The sequence below is a fragment of the Anomaloglossus baeobatrachus genome, chromosome 1, assembly GCF_048569485.1.
Source record: "Anomaloglossus baeobatrachus isolate aAnoBae1 chromosome 1, aAnoBae1.hap1, whole genome shotgun sequence".
Taxonomy (NCBI): Eukaryota; Metazoa; Chordata; class Amphibia; order Anura; family Aromobatidae; genus Anomaloglossus; species Anomaloglossus baeobatrachus.
The window spans coordinates 805,586,656-805,606,919 of record NC_134353.1 but is presented as its reverse complement, the minus strand read 5'-3'; the positions used below and the strand labels follow the sequence as shown (position 1 = coordinate 805,606,919).

General features: G+C 43.0%; 1 protein-coding gene across 2 annotated transcripts in view; it reads right to left on the bottom strand.

The window, feature by feature from the left end:
• FBXL17 (F-box and leucine rich repeat protein 17) overlaps nt 1-20,264 on the bottom strand; it is a 976,700-nt gene that overhangs the window by 836,973 nt on the left and 119,463 nt on the right. The window contains exon 5 of one of the 2 annotated variants that reach the window (XM_075325028.1): nt 6,245-6,340. The exons of the other annotated variant lie outside the window; for it this stretch is intronic. Within the exon in view, the coding sequence (XP_075181143.1) occupies nt 6,272-6,340 (69 nt within the window). The 3' untranslated portion in view covers nt 6,245-6,271. Of the gene's footprint in view, nt 1-6,244; nt 6,341-20,264 lie in introns of those variants that run through there. 2 annotated transcript variants of the gene reach the window in all.

The window sequence follows — 20,264 nt, the reverse complement described above, 5'->3', positions numbered from 1 at the left end:
GGTCTTTATGATACTGCTGATGTCCTGCATCTGACACATTGCCATCATCACTAGTACGGCACCAGCTCGCGAGGAGTATATGAGCTTTTAATTTTACGTGGGGCATGGTTATGTTTAAGGAGGGGCTGTCATAGTAAAGGACATCTCGATTAATTGTTAATTGGAGCATTTCTTCTTCAGAAAAAGTAACTATTTTACTTAAGAATAAAAATTATACTGTAGGAAAAAGAAAAAGTAATATCGCTTTTCAATACAAGATTCTAATTATGCTCCTTGATTTTACTTTCTACTGAGTAACTTTTCCTAATTAAAGGGCAATTCCAAAGAGGGTGAACTGTAATGAACTGCTTTCATTACAAAATATGCCCGAGAATTTATATTAACTGAAGAGAAATCAATAATTTGATTTAAGGAAAAACTTATAATTGCAGAAAATGATCCAATGTCCCTTAGAGCAATCTAAACGATGGAGTTACAGAATAACTCCCACTCCGGTCTCAGCAGAGACTGCTCGCTGACGTCTTAGTCTAGTAAAACAACTACATGAATGAGATGCCGCCCTTTCCTCCACCACATTACTGGTCAGTGGTCACCTCTGCCATCTAAATTCTTGTAAAACCTGGAGCTGCACATTGTCCTATCCACATACAGCCGTGTATGGCTCCTGTAGACCGGAGTAGGCAGCTGCATGCAGATCAATTTGCCCCAGGAGCAAGGCAATTGTGTGTCAGAGAAACAAGAAAATGGATATTTATTAAGGTATAGCTTCAGGGGTCCACTTAGAAACCTCTCATGATATGCAGCTCAATGTGATAAAGTAGAACAACACGCGGGTACCTCCAGTGAAAAATGAAAACTCATGCATGACATAATTTAACAGGAACTTGATAGCTGATACATGCCACCCGATCCAGCATTTCAGACAAGTAGGTCACATTAAAACTGCCGGGGTCCAGGCAGCATGAGAGACTAGTCAGACAGGCCACTTCTAGCCACCTGCTACCAGGGAATCACAGGTTTCTCCTCATACATGCACACTGGGAAAGACCGGTCACTCAATGGAAAGGGACAGAGAGAACCCATCAGGGACCCATCTGTTTTACTAGTCTCTTGAGAAGCTGGATCCCTAATGGCTTCTACAGTACACTTTTCTCAAACGCTGCAGCATATACCTGGCTGAAATCCTACAGCCAGTGCCTGGTATATGCTGTCCGCTGACTGCGCAGCTTAAATGAGCTGTAAAGTTCCCTTTAAAGGGAACCAAACTTCAGGATTTTCGTATATAAGGTAAACCCAGTGTAGTACTGGCACTATCAGGCACAGTCTGTACATACCATTAGTGGGCAGCTCAGATGTTTAGTCTTTGAAATCCAAGTTTGGGAAGTTTAAAAATTCATCATCTTTTTGACTTACAGTTGTACCTCTGCTGATAATATCCGGGCGGTTATTCATCTGGATTCCCGCCCCCCCGCTGCCTGTTCCTCCCTCTCCTGGCTCTATGCACATTTTTCTATTCAGTAACATGGCGTCAGAGATGGCGCCTGCGCATAACGCTCATCTCCGGCACTATGTTTCTGAAGCTCGCAATAAGTCTTGTGCCTTAGAGGGCGGCGCATGTGCCCTTGCTTCTTCAGATCTCGTTGTGACCACGGGAGCGCGCAGGGTCAGAAACGGACTGGAGAACAGCTGATCTTACCCATTAGCTGCAGCAGACGTCTGCTACGATATCGTCTGCTGCAGCTAATCTGTGAGATCAGCTTTTCTCCAGTCCTGTAGTGACCGCGCACGCTCCCGTGGTCACAACGAGTTCTTAAGAAGCGAGGGCGCATGCGCCGCCCTCTCAGGCACAAGACTTGGTAATGCGGGCATCAGAAACATGGCGCCAGAGATGAGCGCTATGCGCAAGCGCCAACTCCGACACCATGTTACTGAATAGAAAAATTTGTCTACAGCCAGGAGAGGGAGGAACAGGCGGCGGGGGGGCGGGAATTCAGATGAATGCCCGCCCCGGATATTATCAGCAGAGGTGCAACTGTCAGTCAAAAAGATGATGAATTTTTTAACTTAACAAACCTGGATTTCAAAAAGACTAAACATCCGAGCTGCCCACTAATGGTATGTACAGACTGTGCCTGATAGTGCCAGTCCTGCACTGGCTTTACCTTGTATACCAAAATCCTGATGTTTGGTTCCCTTTAAAGTGGATCAGGCAATATAAATTGCATAGATTATCGAATAAATATCTTAGACCTGAAATATCTGGTGTATTTACTTTGTAAATTCATGTCTGAAAGGCTATATAATACTTTTATTAAAATGAATGATTTAGCAATTCAACTGAAGAGAGATCTCACGAGTGTATTCAATCTCTTGCCTCTACTGTCCATGCAACATTTCTGAAAACTCCTGGTTTGCTAGTGAATTCCTCACATTCTGCAAAAACAAAGTTTTAAGATGCCAAAGATGCTCTCTATTTATCCACCAATGAAATTAAATTATTAGCTCTTCTAGGGATCCAACGTGAACCACTTGGAACGTTCAGTCTTTGGATTAAAATACAATGTGTGTTTCACTATCAGAAATTTGAGTCTGTCACCTTGGATTTCTGCCAAGCTTTTGCTGAGGTGTTTAGCAGATCCACAGCAGATTATCCTTTAGTGTCTTTCAATGGTCTGGATTCTTGACTTTTCCCATAATCAATGTCACTTATTTCCTTGGGAAACTGTCTTCCACCGTGAAGCCATAAATCCACACAGACGTTTTCCAAAGCATGTAGAGGAGGTTGCCGAAAGTCCATTCCTAGGCACATTATGTGGATTTTACATGGATCTATGAGTGGAATCCACTCCAAAGAGCATAAAAGCCAACAAGTGTGAACAAGTTCTTAATTTAGGGACTTAATAGGATGTATCAGTGCTTACAAATAAAAGGACAGCAAGAAATAAACACTAGAACATTATTTATTCACAGAATACTTAACCCAGCAAATTCTTTTATTACAGACCAGCGTAATGTGATTGAGAAAACAGCAAATGTTATGTTCTCAGTCCTCCAAATTACATTTTAATGAATAATGACATTTGTTTTATACTAATGCAGTAAATAAAATGATCTCCTTAAATTGTTTTTAATTATCCAATTAGGTGGGTTTTAATTTTAAACGGACAAATTTACTTTATTTCAATTAAATAAATTCTGCCCATATGACAGCAGCACGCATTCCTACATTTCCTTACCAAACGGTCCAACGTAGACTCATTAGAAGAGTCCTAGAGCCAAAACATTACCTCTGCTGCCACCATGTGGCCAAGGGTACTCATTGCACAAGAGTCTTCAACGGCTCTTATTAGATCAAGTTAGCAAGCATTACTAGGTGTCCGAAACAGACGTGTTCTGCTATTATTACAGAGGGATAAATCCTGGTATACAACTACACAAAAAATATTCAGCTGACCTCTTCCGACAATCTATGAATTCATAGGCAAAAAAGAAGCATCCCGACTTTCTGAATATGCCTGTGATGAAGGGTAGGTGCATTAATATGATTGCTGTCAACCCTGATGGCCAGCGCTACTCCTTTATGGGTCACGTGAGCACTAGTTTTGAGTGAATAGTAACTATTCGGGTTTGGATTATTCGTAACGAATCCTAAAGTACTATTCCGGTATTCGTCACGAATAACGAACCTAATGCAAGTCATTGGGGAATTGGAACATTTTTCATGAAGATTTCCCAGAAAAATGCTCGAGGTCCCCATTGAATTGCATTAGGTTCGTTATTCGTGACAAAAACCTCACTAGTACTTTGGGATCAGTTTCATATAACATGAATAGTGACTCCAAAGTCCAGAAGTAGAAAAGAAGCGACAGCTCACTTAGGGAATGGCAACAAATTCTTTATTCTGCTATCGTAGACATAAACGCAGTAATAGTGGGGAGAGGAGGGGGTGCGGGGACGGAAGATGGACAACAGCCGTTTCACGCTGTGGATAGCGCTTTGACAAGTCCCTCCTCTCCCCACTATTCCTGCGTATATGTCTGCGATAGCAGAATAAAGAACTTGTTGCCATTCCCCGAGTGAGCTGCCGCTTCTTTTCTACTTCTGGACTTTGGAATCTTGACCACGTTGTCAGCAGAGCATCACCCGGCACGGCATTATAAGTTTTGGAATAGCTAAGTCCTGGAACAGCTGATTGCCACTGAATTGTGAGTACGGCTCCACTGAATGGCTTATGCGTTGCAGTGCCCGACTTTCTATTTTATATTACATGAATAGTGACTATTCGTCCATGTCTAGTAAGCACTCATCTTTGCCGTCTCACTCAGGAACTGTTGTGTGGAAGGATTAATAAACATTGTGAGAGCAACTTCCGGTCCGCACACAAAAACCTGTGTAATCATAAGCCACGTGAAGCGCAAGCGGTGCCGGAAATCAGGGAAGACTGTGATGGTTATGCATTTTAATGCGCCTACACTGAATCATATACAAATTTCAAAAAGATTAGGGAATAAAACCTGCAGTTGCACTCTACCATTCTATGAACATTTGCACAACGTAGGGTTCTTTAAAAAGGGAACCTGTCACCGGATGTTGATAATACTTACCTAATGGTCGCTGCGGAGCAGATTGGTCGTATGGGCGTCTCTGTTCTCCGGGTCCGGGCCTCCTCTTTCAGCCATCTTTGTTTTCTTCTGAAGGTACTGTGGATGACGCTTTGTACGTCATCTACACTAGCCGACAGTGAGGTCCTGCGCAGGTGCACTTTGAACTACCCTGCTCAGAGCAGATCAAAGTGCGCCTGCGCAGGACCTGTCTGCTAGTGTAGATGACGCAAGACGCGTCATCCACACTAGCTTCAGAAGGAGGACAAAGATGACCGAAAGAGGAAGCACGGGACCCGGAAAACGGTGACGGCCATCCGACCAATCTGCTACGCACCAACCATTAGTTAAGTATTATCAACATCCGATGACAGGTTCCCTTTAAGGCTCCCAAATGCGGGCAGTTATTCCCAAAAAAAAAAAAAAAACAGTAAATTGCTTTAAGGATGCAACTAGCCGCCACCTTGGCCATGTCACAGGTTGTGCGGCCAATGATCACTATACACTGCAGTTATATCAGAGCATAACTCCGGTGAATGGGGTGGCACTGCTGCCGACAGTACCACAATAACCAAGGTGCAAAACTTCCAATCTGTTCCTACTTTTTGCTACTTGCTTATGGGGATATGGGACCTTACTGGTTACAATGCAACCACAGTCCCTTGTATCACCCCGCAATGCACGTGACCAGGTATTGTGAATTATAACTGCTGTTTTTTCTGTGAGGTTTTTCTGAATTTATTTCTATTGCATATATGAATATTTGTCCTTGCTACCAGAGTCATAGCTACAGTTGTCTCGTAGCCACGTATCTGAAAAACTATTTTGGTTTATGATTTACATCATATTAAAAAAAAGTCAATGGGGCCGTTTGCACTCCTTGTTTCTAATTTGGTACATCGACATGGCTTCTGAATGGCAGGCACAACACAGAGGTTCTTGCTTTAATGTTTATACTGGTTTGATATTGTTAAAGCAATGTCACACTAATATAAAGAAGTGACAAAAATACAAAAAAAAAATGAAATTAATTTGGTCATTGTTAATGCATTATAAAACACACTAAGTAGGATGCTTTGTAGCAGAGAGGCTTTGACTATGGACATGAAATGTTTTGTTACATTGTACGGGATTCTGAAAGGGAAAGTAAATCTCGGCATAGTTAAAATCCTTTCAGCCCACGTCCTTGCTTTATGAATGCTTCCTAAACATTCAGCATCAAACGTGTGGAGAAATGACCATGTGTCCCTGACACCGCACTGGGATAACATTTCACCAGCGCTCATACTTTGGCGCATTCTTCGTCCTATGGGCATGATCTACTGATGATAATCTCAGATTCCCATCTACTTCTGCTGAAGCCTGAACCTTGAGAATATATTCATTCCCGGCGTGCTTGTCCTGCTCCAGTCCCCCCAGTGACCTCTCACACTGGCTCACCTATTCCACCGCTACACACAGAGCAATTCAAGCCACCGTCCCTGCTCCAAGGTCAGGACGCCTCTGTATACAGGCGAGAGAGGGGAAACCTACTCATACACTGCGCGGCAGGATTACAGGATGAGAATAAGCTCTAGATCAGACAGTTCTGTTTTTAACAAGATCACAATGGAAGCAGAATGAATTTTTTATTTAGTATTTCTCTTTTTCTTGCAGATCATGCAATTGGGTTAGTCAGAAATAACAGAGTTGGTGAAAAATGCAACGAAAGTCTGGACACCGGGAATACATGGCACGTTCTGCTAAAAAAAAAAAAAAAAAAAAAAAGGCATGATTTTCGCAATTTGGACACGGTTGCTATAATATTATATATATATATATATATATATATATATATATATATATATATATATACACACATATTTACACACATACATATATACACACACACATCTATATATATATATATTATATATATATATATATATATATATATATATATATATATATATATATATATATATATATATATATATATATATATATATATATATATATATATATATATATATATATATATATATATATATATACATACACACCATATTTTTCGGGCCATAAGACGCACCGGACCATAAGACGCACCCTGGTATAACAGAAGGAAAATAAATTTTTAAGCAAAAAATGTGGTCATGACACACTTATGGGGCGAGGATCTGCTGCTGACACTATTATGGGGGTAATATCCCCAAATTCTCTACTAAGGTAACCCATCCTGGTAATGATCCTCCTACCTTATGTATATATTTATGTCCCTCATCCTGGTATAGCCCCATCTTGCTATATACTGCATCCTGGTATGTGCTCCCATCCAGCTATATACGCCATCATCCTGCTCATATACCCCCATCATCCTGCTCATATACCCCCATCATCCTGGTATATGGCCCCATCATCCTGCTCATATACCCCCATCATCCTGTTATATGCCATCATCCTGTTCATATACTCCCATCATCCTGGTATATGGCCCCATCATCCTGCTAATATACCTCCATCATCTGCTCATATACCCCCTTAATCCTGTTATATGCCATCATCCTGTTCATATACCCCCATCAACCTGTTATATGCCATCATACTGCTCATATACCTCCATCATCTGCTCAGATACCCCCATCATCTGCTCATATACTACCATCATCCTGTTAAATGCAATTATCCTGTTCAAATACTCCCATCATCCTGGTATATAGCCCCATCATCCTGCTATATCCCATCATCCTGTTCATATACTCCCATCATCCTGGTATATGGCCCCATCCTGCTCATATACCCCCATCATCCTGCTATATGCCATCATCCTGTTCATATACCCCCGATCCTGCGGCACACACAAAAAAAATAAATAAACGTTTACACTCACCTTTCCTCGTTCCACGCAGCGTCGCTCCTCCTCCTGTCTATGCCGGCAGTGCTGTGATGTTGAGCAGGCCACGTTCCCTGCAGTACTGCGATGTATTGTCCTCCAGTCTGCCGGCGCGGCTGTGAAGACACACGTGCGCACAGCGATGACGTCATCACTGTGAGCATCGCTAGTCTCCAGTCCACACAGCGTGGCAGGCAGACTGGATGACATTGCGGTGCTGCCGGGGAACGGTGAGTACATTGATTCACTGAACCCCGCGCTGATAATGATGCGCGGGGGGCAGTGAATACAGCCGAGCATGATCACTCCAGGCTGTAGTTGCCAGGGATGATCACGGCCGGCTGTTAATTATGCGCGCTTCCCCGCCCATCATCCCGGCCACCTATCAGCCCCGGCTTCAGCGCTGAGAGATGGGCGGGAGGATGGGCGTGCATATGGAATGAGCGGGCCCACGTGGTCACGGCAGGCGCTGCTGCCTGCTCGTGCCCCCGATGACCCGCTCCACCGCAGCACCCTCATTCCCCGCAGCCATGCCCTACATTCAGACCATTAGACGCACCCCCCACTTTCCCCAAACATTTGGGGGGGGGGGGGGAGTGCATCTTATGGTCTGAAAAATACAGTATATGTGTGTGTGTATATATATATATATATATATATATATATATATATATATATATATATATATATATATATATATATATATATATATATATATATACACATACACACACACATATACATATACCATATACACACACACACATTATATATACATATATACACACACACATATATATATATATATATATATATATATATAATATTTTTATATATATATCTATATAAATATATATATATGTATTATATATATGCACATACACACATATATAAACAAACATACAAACATATATATAATTTGTTTTACAATAAACTGTTAATTTCTCACCCTCCCCAGGTCCCGTACTGATACTCAATTATTGCCTATTATTGTCTGTAGCGCTGCAGTCCATCTCAGCACCTCATGCTTTCAACTTGGGAAGAGCTGCTGCGCTCAGTTATTGACCACAATGCTATATGCTATCACTGAGGACAATAACAGATACTGGGAGCAAATTGAACACTGGACCTAGGGAGGGTAAGAAAAGCATGGTACAGTATATTTTGGTTTTTGAAAAGCAGCTGAGGGAGAGCCAGAAAACTAATTCAAAGGGTCATTTTCAACAAATCAAGTTATCCCCCCCATCCATGTGATATGGCATACTTTGATGTTCACTGGTTGTCCGACTGCAGAGACCCCCAACAATCCGGAAATCTGGGCTTTCCAACCCTGAGAAGGGGGGGGGGGGGGGGGGTTCTGCAGCCCAATCCTGAATAGAACGGCTGTGTGCATGTGCAGCTCCTGCTCTATTCATTGTCTATGGGACTGCCAGAGTGCGGTTCTATGCAGCCCCGTAGACATGAAATAAAGCAAAGGCTGCACATGCACACAGCCGCTCTATTCGGGACAGGGTTTTAAAGCACCAATCTAAGGGTTGCTGGGAGTCCCAGATTTCAGACCACCAATGATTAGCAAGTTATGCCTTTATGGATACACTGTTTAAGATACTCCCGTAAAAGTGAATAGGACCTATGGAAACAGTATAGCTCACTGTGGTCTGCAATTTTGGCAACGTCTATTACAGCTTATGAGAGTTCTAGAAAAATACAGTGGAAATGATTTGGTTCACTGTGCTGTGCTGACCCTAACTCCCATTCACTTCTACGTAAGTTTAGGCAACAGAATAGCCCCACCTGCATGCATGTTTCCGTAATCCTACCAACCTTTGGCCGCAACATAAAAACTTGTGTTACCACTGCTGTAATGAACGATTCACATTGGAATGCTCTTAAGAAACACTCCACTGTGAGGGTACTGCATATAGCAGCACATAACTCGGCTTCCTGGACCCCTGGAAATGACATCATTACCGTGAACCAGACAGATAACATTGGCTAGATGAAAAGTCACCGCCGTTTAGGGTTTCCAGAATCTGACTGCTAAACCAAAGGGAAATGGTGACACTAGCACTCTGTATACAGTGTGTCCACCCATATCCTGTCTACTGCTATTAACTTGATAATGGTGGCAGCTATAGGCATAGAAGTGGTGTCTAGGTATAGTAAAGTAGCCATGTGCTACGCAGTGAAAACACCTATTGCGCCACCTGGTGGAAAACAATGGAGTTAGCAATTATATCTCGAAAACGGAACGAGATGAAGAAAAAAGTGAATTGAAAAATTGTAGGCCATCATCAATTCAATACGAATCGACACCTTGCATACAGAAATGCTATGATATGAAACTCTTGACCCCCCCAATACAATGAATGCTGGTCACGCATATGGCGCTCATTTAACTTTGATGCTCAAAGTGGCCATCATCAGCTGCAATGCACATCTGGACTGCATACTGTATCTTGCTGCACGTTGTGCAATATGGTAGGTGACACGTTCGCACGAGCATCTGTAATACGTTGTCGTAGGTCCTGCAATGTTGGTGGAGGGGTCGCATACACCTGCTGTTTGATGTGACCTCACAGAATGAAGTCCAATGGGGTCAGGTCAGGTGAGCGTGGAGGCCACTCCACACAGCCACCATGCCCAATGATATGTAGGAAGGTCTCCATGAGGTATCGCTTCACGTCCACAGCCTTGTGAGTTTTACACGTTCTAATCATAGCATTTCTGTATGCAAGGTGTGGATTCGTATTGAATTGATGATGCCCTACAACTTTGTAATTCACTTTTTTTCCTCTCTCTCGTTCCGTTTTCGAGATAAAATTGCCAACTCCGTTGTTTTCCACCATGTGGCGCAATAGGTGGTTTCATTGCGTAGTGCATGCCTACTTTACTATACCTAGACCCCACTTCTATGCCTATAGCTGCTGCCGTTCTCAAGTTAATGGCGGTGGACAAGATATGGGTGGATACACTCTATATAGGCACAAACTATCTACACAAAATGCTGCACAAAATGCATAGCAATGAAGAGAAAAGGATTGTAAAGTCACATTCCTCTTAAGAAAATAGAAATGCTGTATGGAACACAAAGACTACGCACATGTTTCTCAACTTAATGAAAAAGTGCCATCCATTAACAAAGGTAGGAGAACAAGTGTAGAGCCGTGACGAACGGCAAAAGTGGCCGCTGTAACAATCCCACATAGAAGAACACGGCATTTATTCTGATTACTTTACATGTCCTGTGCAATATACCCTGTCCTGCAATTACTGAGCTGTCTTTAGCTGCACGGTACATCACTTACATGTACGACCTAACGCACAATATCCCACATACCACCAATCATGAATATGTGCAATAACCAGCGCAGACAGCCTCAGAGTTTGGAAAGCATCAACAACCGCTTTATAGCAAGCGAATTTAATGTCGTTTTCTCCTTTTTTTTTCTTGGCACCTAGATATGAACAGTATAATGTTCATTTACTCAGATCTTGAAAATTAAAAAAAAAAAAAATGAAAAGCAAATTGGAAAGTTTTAATTACATTAAAAAAAAAACCTGCTTTAGGCTAAAATCGCAGCATTTTAACACCTTTTTGAGACATTTTTATTAATGTTTATGAGTACGTTTATAAGATTAAAAAATAAACCTGCAACCAGATGTTACTTAAAGAAGTATACGGAAAAATAGTGAAAGGGCTACATAGAAAAGATTCAGGTTACAGACATGCAATAAAAATAACCTATAGGCCAGTGATGGCGAACCTATGGCACGCGCGCTGTCGCCACACTGAGACACTTTGTACTGTCGGTGTGATCGCGCCGACAGTACAAAGTGGTGTTTAGCAGAGGAGACATTTCTCCTCCCTCTCACTCCTCCTCTCCTGGGCTGCAGGCCTGTTGCCTAGGAGACGGAGGAGCGTCCGAAAGCAGCACCGGCGTCTTGTGGCCACGCGGGAACCTGTGCTGGAAGGTGAGGTTTTTTTAATTTTATTTTGAGGCTGTGTGCGGCAAAGGTGTGGGGGACAGAGCCAGCATGGGGGCAAACATGGGAGCACGGGGGCAAACATGGGAGCACGGGGGCAAACATGGGAGCACGGGGGCAAACATGGGAGCACGGGGGCAAACATGGGAGCACGGGGGCAAACATGGGAGCACGGGGGCAAACATGGGAGCACGGGGGCAAACATGGGAGCACGGGGGCAAACATGGGAGCACGGGGGCAAACATGGGAGCACGGGGGCAAACATGGGGGAAATGTGCAAAGATGGGGAGAAACGTACAAAGAGGGAGAGAAACATGCAAAGATGGGGAAACATGGCTGCAAGGATGGGTGAAACACGCAAGGATGGGGGGAACATGCCTGCAAGGATGGGAGAAAACATGGCTGCAAGGATGGGGTACATTTAGCAGGAAAGGGGACATTTACCAGGATAAGGGAACATGCCTGGATGAGGTACATTTACCAGGAAAGGGGACATTCCTAGATGAGGTACATTTACCAGGATGGGGGAACATGCCAGGATGGGGTACACTTACCAGGATGGGGGATACATTTACCAGAATGGGGGGAAACATGCCAGGATGGGGTACATGAACATGCCAGGATGAGGAAAAATGCCAGGATGGGGAACATTTAGCAGGAAGGGTGACATTTATCAGGATGGCGTACATTTACAAGGATGGGGTACATTTACCAGGAAAGGGGACATTTACCAGGATAAGGGAACATGCCTGGATGAGGTACATTTACCAGGATGAGGTACATTTAAAAGGATGGGGTACATTTACCAGGATGAGGAACATTTACCAGGATGAGGAACATTTACCAGGAATGGGGAACATTTACCAGGATGGGGTACATTTACCAGGATGGGGCCATGATGGGGACAAATATACCAGAATGTAGGAAATATATATCAGGATGGGGGACATGTTTACCAAAAAGTGGCCAGGAAGGGGGACAGAACTACACAATGAAAGGGGGGGGGAGCAACTCTTATATCTTTATAGGATTTCAGGATGTTCAGACTTTGAAATGTAGATGTGGATTACAGGGTGACACCTGATTGCATTCCAGGCTAAAATCTGTCTAATATGCTGCAATTTTTTCCAGAAACATCAATCCAACTGCTGTGTCTGGAAAGGGCTCCGCTTTAATGTGTGGTAAGCATGCATGAGTGTGATATCCCCTGCTGAAGAGAAGAGAATACTGCAAAGGTAAGGTTAAAATCAACTATTTACATAATAGGATTGGTTGGCACTTCGGGAAAAAAAAAATGGGTTTAGGGCTACAGTTTGGGCACTCTGCCTGTGAAAAGTTCGCCATGACTGCTATAGGCGATGTCTGCCATGTCTTTCTCCCGATTAGGCTATGTGCCATTGGGACTCTATAACCGTGGAATTTGCCTCGGAAAAACCTACGGATTTATCTGGATTTTCTAGATAAATCCGCAGGTTTTAGCAAGTACAAACACTCCTCATGTTATCCTATGGGACATGGGGAGTGTCTGTGTCCATGCTGCGATATGTGCTGATGCGGAACATGCTACGGATGTCCAGCAGCCGCACGTAACTGCATGTCAATTATTCCTGCGGAAATATCTGCGGAAATCCTGGCCCTCCACTACGGAGATAGAGGCCGGGACTTCCGCAGGTAAGTCGCACGAATGTCCGCAGGTTTACCGCAGCTATTTCGCTGGAATCCAAAATATATATATATAGCTGCAGATTCCGGGGAGCAGCTGTGGGAAACCTGCAGCCGTACCTGCGGATATATCCGCGGGTACATAGTGCGGTGGGCACATAGCCTTATACTACACAGAAAAATAATTCGTACAGTCGTTAAATATTTGGACAGAGACATTTCTCACATTTTTGTTCTGTGCATTACCACAACAGATTGTGAAGAAAACAATTCAGATGCAGTTGAGGTTCAGAATTTCCACTTTAATTCACTGGGCTGAACACAATGATTGCGAAAAATGTGAGGAACTAAAGCATTTTTTAAACTCTATCCCTTCATTTCGGGGCATCAAAAGTAATTGGACAAATGAAATATTTGGAAACAAAATGTTAATTTCCAATACTTGGTTGAAATCCCTTTGTTGGCAATGACTGCCTGAAGTCTTGACCTCATGGACATCACCAGACGCTGTGTGTCCTTTTTAATGCTCTGCCAGGCGTTTACTGCAGCAATTTTCTTCTGCTGTTTGTTTGTGGACTTTCCTGTCTGAAGTTTAATCTTTAAAAAGTAAAATGTGGCTCTATTGGGCTGAGATCAGGTGATGACTGGGCCATTCAAAAATATTCCACTTTTTTACTTTAATAACCTCCTGGGTTGCTTTGGCTTTATGTTTGGGGTCATTGTTCATCTGTTTCATGAAACACTGAACAATCAGTTTGGCTGCATTTGGCTGGATTTGAGTACACAGTAGATCTCTGAAAACCTCAGAACTCATCCAGCTGCTTCTGTCCTGTGTCACATCATCAATAACCACTAGTGACCCAGTGACACTGGCAGCCATGCATGCCCAAGCCATCACACGGCCTCCACCGTGTTTTACAGATGATGTGGTATGCTTTGAATCATGAGCTCTACCATGCCTTTACCATACGTTTTTATTTCCATCATTCTGGTAGAGGTTCATCTTGGTTTCAAGTGTACAAAGAATGTTCTTGCAGAACTTACCTGTTTTAAGATTTATTTTTTAAACAAAGTCCAGTCTAGCCTTCTTATGCTTGAGGCTTACGAGTGGCTTGCACCGTGCAGTGAACCTGTCATGCGGTATTCAGCTTTGCACTCACCTGTTGGTATTTGTGGCATCAGACTCTGTTCACACAGCAGAGTCTGATAAGCCAGAGGTTCCCAACTCCAGTCCTCAAGGCACACCAACAGTGCATGTTTTCAGGATTTCCTTAGTATTGCACAGGTGATAATTTAATCACCTGCAAAGGTGCTGAATCCAACACCCATGCAATGCTAAAGAAATCCTGAAAACATGCACTGTTGGTGTGCCTTGAGGACTGGAGTTGGGAACCTCTGCGATAAGCAACCTGGGTCTCCTGGAGTGTTCAGTCAGAGTTGGGCATCGGCTGCTGCAGGTTCTCTGGTCTTCAGGTCTGTAGGAGTTAATTCCTGCAGATTTGTGGGGTTTTCATTTCTGGGTGTCGGTCCACTCCCATTGGGGGGGGGTGAAGTATTATCAGGGGGCTTGGAAAGGAGGCAACAGGGCCACGCTGGTGGCTTGACTCTGGCTACCATCGAGCCTAACGTCAAGATTAGGTACAGCACAGGGGCCCCTGTCTCAGGGTCAGCCTAGGAGCCCCAGTACCATCCGTACTTCCCAGTGACAGAATCCTCTGTATTTACTTTCATCCGGTCTTCTCTTTATAGTAAATTTGGATATTGACATGCCTATATCCTGGAGAGCGTTGTTCACTTGGTTGGATTTTATGAAGGGGTTTCTCTTCACCATGGTAATTATTCTGCAATCATTCACCATTGTTATCTTCCGTGGGCGTCCAGGACTTTTTGAATTGTTGGTCACCAGTGCTCTTTCTTTCTCAGGATGTACCAAACTGTAGATTTAGCCACTCCCAATATTGTAGCAATTTCTCAGATGTTTTTTTCCTGTTTTTGCAGATGAAGGATGACTTCATAGAATCATAGAATGGTAGAGTTGGAAGGGACCTCAAGGGACATCGGGTCCAACCCCCTGCGAGTGCAGGCTTTCCTAAATCATCTCAGCTATGTTTATCCAGTATCCGCTTGAAGATTTCCATTGATGGAGAGCTCACCACCTCCTGTGGTAGCCTGTTCCACTCTCTGACTGCCCTCACTGTCAGAAAGTTTTTCCTAATGTCTAATCTGGCTTGTTTCACCTGCATGGAGAGCTCCTTTAACCACGTTTGTTTCTCAGCAAAATCTTTAAAATGCAAGAAACACACCCCAAATCAACTCCAGGCTATTTAGGTGCTTAAATGAGAATGAAATAAAGGAATTGCACACACCGGCCCATGAAAGCCTCAGAGTCAACTGTCCAATTACTTTTCTGCCCTTTAAAACTAAGGTGGCACATGTGAAGGCGCTAAAACTCCTAAACCCTTCAATAAATGTTAATGTGGATACCGTCAATGAAAGCTAAAAGTCAGGAGTTTATGTCCCTGTCCATTAGATTACTATAACTTGAATAGGTTTCAGTAAACCGGTAAAAAAAACCCCTAAATTTGTGTCAGTGTCCAAATATACATGGACCGAACGGTTTTAGAAAAATATAAATAAATTGAAGTGCTCTTTATTAAAGAAGCACTCCTGTTCATTTTATTCTTTTAGGTACGTGCACACTTTAAAAAGTAATCTGTCAGGAGCATCAACCCTCCTAAGCCGTCTATATGGGCATATAGGTGAAAACAAAATTAAATGGGGCATTACCAGTGTGAGACATGTAATGACTGACAGTCTTGTCTGGTAATGCCCCTTTCATTAAAAATAAGGACCGGAGGCAGATTCCCCTTCAGATCAGCGTCTAGCCCAGAGATCTTAACAGCTCATTTACATATTAAGAAAATCATGGATTTCTTAGGAATGAGACATCAGATTACAGAAACGAGGGTATCCTTTAACTCAGTTTCCAATGATTTATAGGGTCATAAAGACATGTTGATTCTACTGACATTTATTTTTTAATTATTTGCTGTGGACATTTCCGCATCAAAAATGTGTCTGTGGCTTGGCAAAAAAAAATAAATAAATTGCTGGTTAAAAAAAATAAATAAAAAGCACATTTTTGCTACTTTTTTTCCTATTCATTAGAATGCTTGAATAATGCTGCAGAACCACTGAAAGGACTGACATGCTGCACACTTGAGACTTCTTCAAATCTGCAAGGAAAAAATAATACCTATGTGCATAAGATATCAGAAATTTCATTCACTTTGTTGGGACAGTAAAATACTGCGTTTTTCAGGGCAAAAATGCAGGGTGTAACAATATCCTTAATGTTTGTATGTGTTAGTGTAGTGTGAGTGTGTTAATATACTCAATGATCTCCGTCTTCTCTGGTATCCAGCACGGTTTTGCTCCTCTTCTGAATCACGTAATGACCATTTAGACTCTACGGATCGCTCTGCGAGCTAGAAACTGCTTTTACAATATATGCCTATGGAGGGTCGTTTTGATGCTTATGGCCGGGATCTGCCATTACTGTCAGTTCAGCGCAATCTACCAAGACCCCCAATGATCCCTGAACGATGTTTCAGTTGTGCAACAATGGCCTTGTTTTACTGTGTCTCCTGTCAGCACCTCCTGTCTTTCTCCAAAGTAACAAAGCCATTGTTGCACAACTGAAACATCATCCTAGGGATCATTGGGGGTCTTGGTAGATTCCGCACTGCATTTATCATTGTGAGAAAGGAGCTGTGCAGCCGCATGTCACCTTTTACCCTTTACATCTACATCCGCAGGATAAACAGACCAGGGACCCTCATCAGTTTATGCTGCGGGTATATTTTTCAGCATTTGTACAAGATTTTTTACAATCTCATGCACTTTGCCGATACAGTAAAAATGTATAGGATTTTCCGCAAGCAACTACCGTATGCAACTGGATATCAGTTGTGTTCTTCCACCACTAAAACTTAGCTAAAGTTAATAATAATGATAATAGATCTGGTCCGAAAAGCATCAATCAATAAAGCACTTATTTAGCAGTCTTGCAAAAATCTGGCTAGCAGCTCAGAACGGAGGTTGGATCATGCTGATATTTGTGGTTCCACCACATCTCGAGGGCAATGCTCTACAATTTTCAAGCACTGGAGCCCTAATGCTTCTGAATAGAAGTCCATGAAAAGACTTTAATCCTCGGAAGAGATTCAATTTCCCTTTTTCCACACACTACCTAACCAGACTTCATGCCAAAGCTTTGATAAGTACAAGTTACACCTTGCACACAGACAGATCTGCATCAAACAATTCAGCTACATGCATGTCAAGTGTCTAGCCCAAAAAAAATAAGTGTACCTCAGATAAGAAAGAACTTTCAGATTTTATTTCCTCTCCCACTGAGGGATATTGGAAATGAAACATCTTTGCAAATTCAGAAGAGTCCCCCCCACCGGCATCAAGGCTCCTCACTGTACATCAAAGCGAAGCGCGCTCTACATGACACATGAAGACAATTCCCCTCAGTAATCAGGCAGGTGTCTGGGGCAGAGAAAAGCCTGTTTTCCCCAGTCCTTCACCTTGTTTGATTGCTGCTTACTTTTGATCTAATGCTGCCCTCACCCTGGTAATGACTTCCCCTCTGAAAGAACCCACCTCACATCTGTCAGAAGGAATAAAGGGCATCAAACTGAGGCCTGACATCGCCTTTGGGCCATAAAATGCGCTGCCAACCAAACTGTCCCTAGCTCCCACCATTTCCAATTCAGCCCCTTTTGTTCTAGTGGGTATAGTAGTTTGGGTACCAATGGCAGGATAAAGGATTATGCATAACTGTGAAGCCTAGCTCTCCTGAATACATATCTTTTCATCCCAGCAGCTTCGCCTCTTAAATGCTCTCAACTTCATGGTGGTGACTATGAAATACACATTCAACAACTGTGATAGAACGTTTGTTTAAATCCGCTTTCCTGTGGAACAAAGGTCATTGAGCGTCTTACGGCCTTTACTAGGAAGCTTTATAAAAAAAAATAAAAAAAATACATTTCCAGTCACATTTGTATGAGGTCATGAAAGGCCAGCTGGCAGGCAGGCAGCCCTACGACAAGTCACTTCTTAATGACAAATAAATGTTCTTTATAGAGAGTATTCTACCTAAAAGCGCTAGATATATAAAAATAATGCATGACTACTTCCTGACACAAAGAAACAAAGCCGGGTGGATTCTCAGCCTGCTGAACTGGAACCCGGCAAGAAAGGAGGAAGAGATTGCTGCTAAAATAAATGACTCCGAAGCGATAAAATCCGGAAAGTAAAGCAAGTAAACAGCAACAACATACACAAAATCAAATTATTTATTGCTTAAAAGCGAAAAAAAACCTATACCAGATTGTAGTTTGTCAACATTAACAATCCATCTTATGTACAGATTATAATTTTGTAGTATTGCAGATTATAAATCTGGTGTACAAAACAGCAAACTAAGAAAGAAAAGGAAAACCAAAGAGAGATGATAGAAAGAGACAGACAGAGAAAGAGTTAGAGAAAAAAAGAGAGAAAGAAAAGTTAGAGAAAGAGACCTAAGAGCGGCACATGACACCCTACAGAGGCAATAAAAGCGCATTCTCTAGGGGAAAAAAAAGGAGGCACATCTCCCAAAAACTAAAGAAGCTTGAGGACTCCCTCCAGGACAACTCATTCTGGGAAACCTGGAGTCATATTTGCACAAAGTCCAAGCATAGGACCCTCCACATCCAAAATAGTAACATCTGTCACAGCTACTGCAAAGGCATCTACAAGAACATACCAGAAGATGACCTAACCCCAGAACAGGAGCACCTAACCACTAAACTCAGGGACATGGAGGAGACAATCAAAGACTTCCAAAATCCTCTGGACATGCCAATCAGTGTGCTGGATATAAAAGACAGAATCAAATGTATGAATACAAGAAGGCAACAGGTAGTGACGGCATCCTGCCAAAGATGATCAAATACAGTTCCCCACATATAAATGAAGCACTAGCTAAACTTTTCACCCACGTCCTGAGTACCGACTTCTTCCCAAAGAGCTGGAATCAAGGTCTCATAACGCCCATCTACAAGAATGAAGACCGATATGATCCAGCAAACTACAGAGGGATCTGTGATAACAGCATTCTGGGAAAACTGTTTAACAGCAACATTAATAAAAAGATCATCACCTTCCTCACCCAGTGTGACACCCTCAGGAGAAGCCAAGCTAGGTTCATGCCAAACCATCGCACCACGGATCACATTTACACCCTGCAAAGCCTCATGAAGACCCACTTCCTTGGCAAAAAAACAGGGGAAAATATTTGCATGTTTTGTGGACTTCAAAAAGGTTTTTGACTCCGTGTGGCCCCCAGGCTTGTTCCTTAAACTTCTGGAGAGCAGAATAGGTGGCAGAACCTGTGATGTCATCAAGCGCTCATACACTGAGAACCGATGCAGCGTGAAGGTGAACAGAAAGAGGACGGTCTTCTTCCGACATGCCCATGGGGTAAGGACAGGGCTTCAGCCTGAGCCCAACTCTATTCAATATCTACATAAATGGAGTGGCCACAGCCCTGAAATCCTCCCCTGCCCCAGGTCTCAGCCTGCACCTCTCCAAGAGGTAAAAATTCTGCTGTATGCAGATGACCTCCTGCTGCTTTCCCCATCAGAGAGAAGCCTCCAAGATAGCCTGGCTGTGCTATTAACATTCAGCACCACATGGGCTTTGCTCATCAACCAAAAGAAGACCAAAGTCATGGTGTTTCAGAAGAGGAATTATAACAATACCTCCCACTCCCTCCCTCACACTAAATGGCGCCACGCTGGAGAAGACCAGCAGCTATATATACCTCGGTCTGGAGCTAAGCCAAATCAGGAGCCTCAAGCAAGCAGCAAAGACCCTGAAAAAGAAAGCATGCAGAACCTTCTATGCCATCAGAAGACAACTGTACTACCTCAAGCCACCGGTGAGAGTTTGGCTCAAGATATTCGACAGCGTCATCACAACTATACTGCTGTATGGCAGCGAGGTATGGAGCCCAGTGACCTATCCAGATTAAACAAAGTGGGATTCCAGCCCAACCGAAGTCTTCCATCTGGTGTTTTGCAAATATC